Raw genomic sequence first — 611 nt, 5'->3', positions numbered from 1 at the left:
AGTTGCCCCATGGGGAGACCCAGGCATTTGGGGACCCGTTGAGCCCCCAAGTTGCCCCATGGGGGGTTCCCAGTTGCCCCATGGGGGTCCCAGGAATTTGGGGACCCCTTGACACCCCCCAAGTTGCCCCATGGGGGGGCTTCCAGTTGCCCCATGGGGGGACCCAGGCATTTAGGGACCCCATGACCCCCCAAGTTGCCCCTTGGGGGGTTCCCAGGTGCCCCATGGGGAGTCCCAGGCATTTGGGGACCCGTTGAGCCCCCAAGTTGCCCCATGGGGGGTTCCCAGTTGCCCCATGGGGGTCCCAGGCATTTGGGGACCCCTTGACCCCCCCCAGGTTGCCCTTTGGGGGGTTCCGAGGGGACCCAGACATTTGGGGACCCCTTGACCCCCCAAGTTGCCCCATGGGGGGTTCCCAGTTGCCCCATGGGAGTCCCAGGCATTTGGGGACCCCTTGACCCCCCAAGTTGCCCCATGGGGGGTTCCCAGTTGGGTGGGCCAGGGTGGGACCCACACATCCGGGTCCCCCCCCAGGCTGAATTTTGGGGGGCTGGGCCAACTGGCGGACAGGGTGCTGGGATTGGACGACTTCACGCGGAGCCGCGAGCGAC

General features: G+C 66.9%; 1 protein-coding gene across 1 annotated transcript in view; it reads left to right on the top strand.

Annotated features, from left to right (window-relative positions):
• LOC104545418 (epithelial discoidin domain-containing receptor 1-like) overlaps nt 1-602 on the top strand; it is a gene marked incomplete at both ends in the record, with an annotated part of 4,309 nt that extends 3,707 nt beyond the window's left edge. Inside the window, one exon of the mRNA XM_010190556.1 lies at nt 535-602. Within this exon, the coding sequence (XP_010188858.1) occupies nt 535-602 (68 nt within the window). The remainder of the gene's footprint in view (nt 1-534) is intronic.
• Between the last annotated feature and the right edge of the window lie 9 nt (nt 603-611).

The sequence above is a fragment of the Mesitornis unicolor genome, unplaced genomic scaffold (genome assembly GCF_000695765.1).
Source record: "Mesitornis unicolor isolate BGI_N332 unplaced genomic scaffold, ASM69576v1 scaffold26258, whole genome shotgun sequence".
Taxonomy (NCBI): domain Eukaryota; kingdom Metazoa; phylum Chordata; class Aves; order Mesitornithiformes; family Mesitornithidae; genus Mesitornis; species Mesitornis unicolor.
Note: the sequence above shows the minus strand (reverse complement) of the source record. Positions and strands in the feature narration are given on the sequence as shown.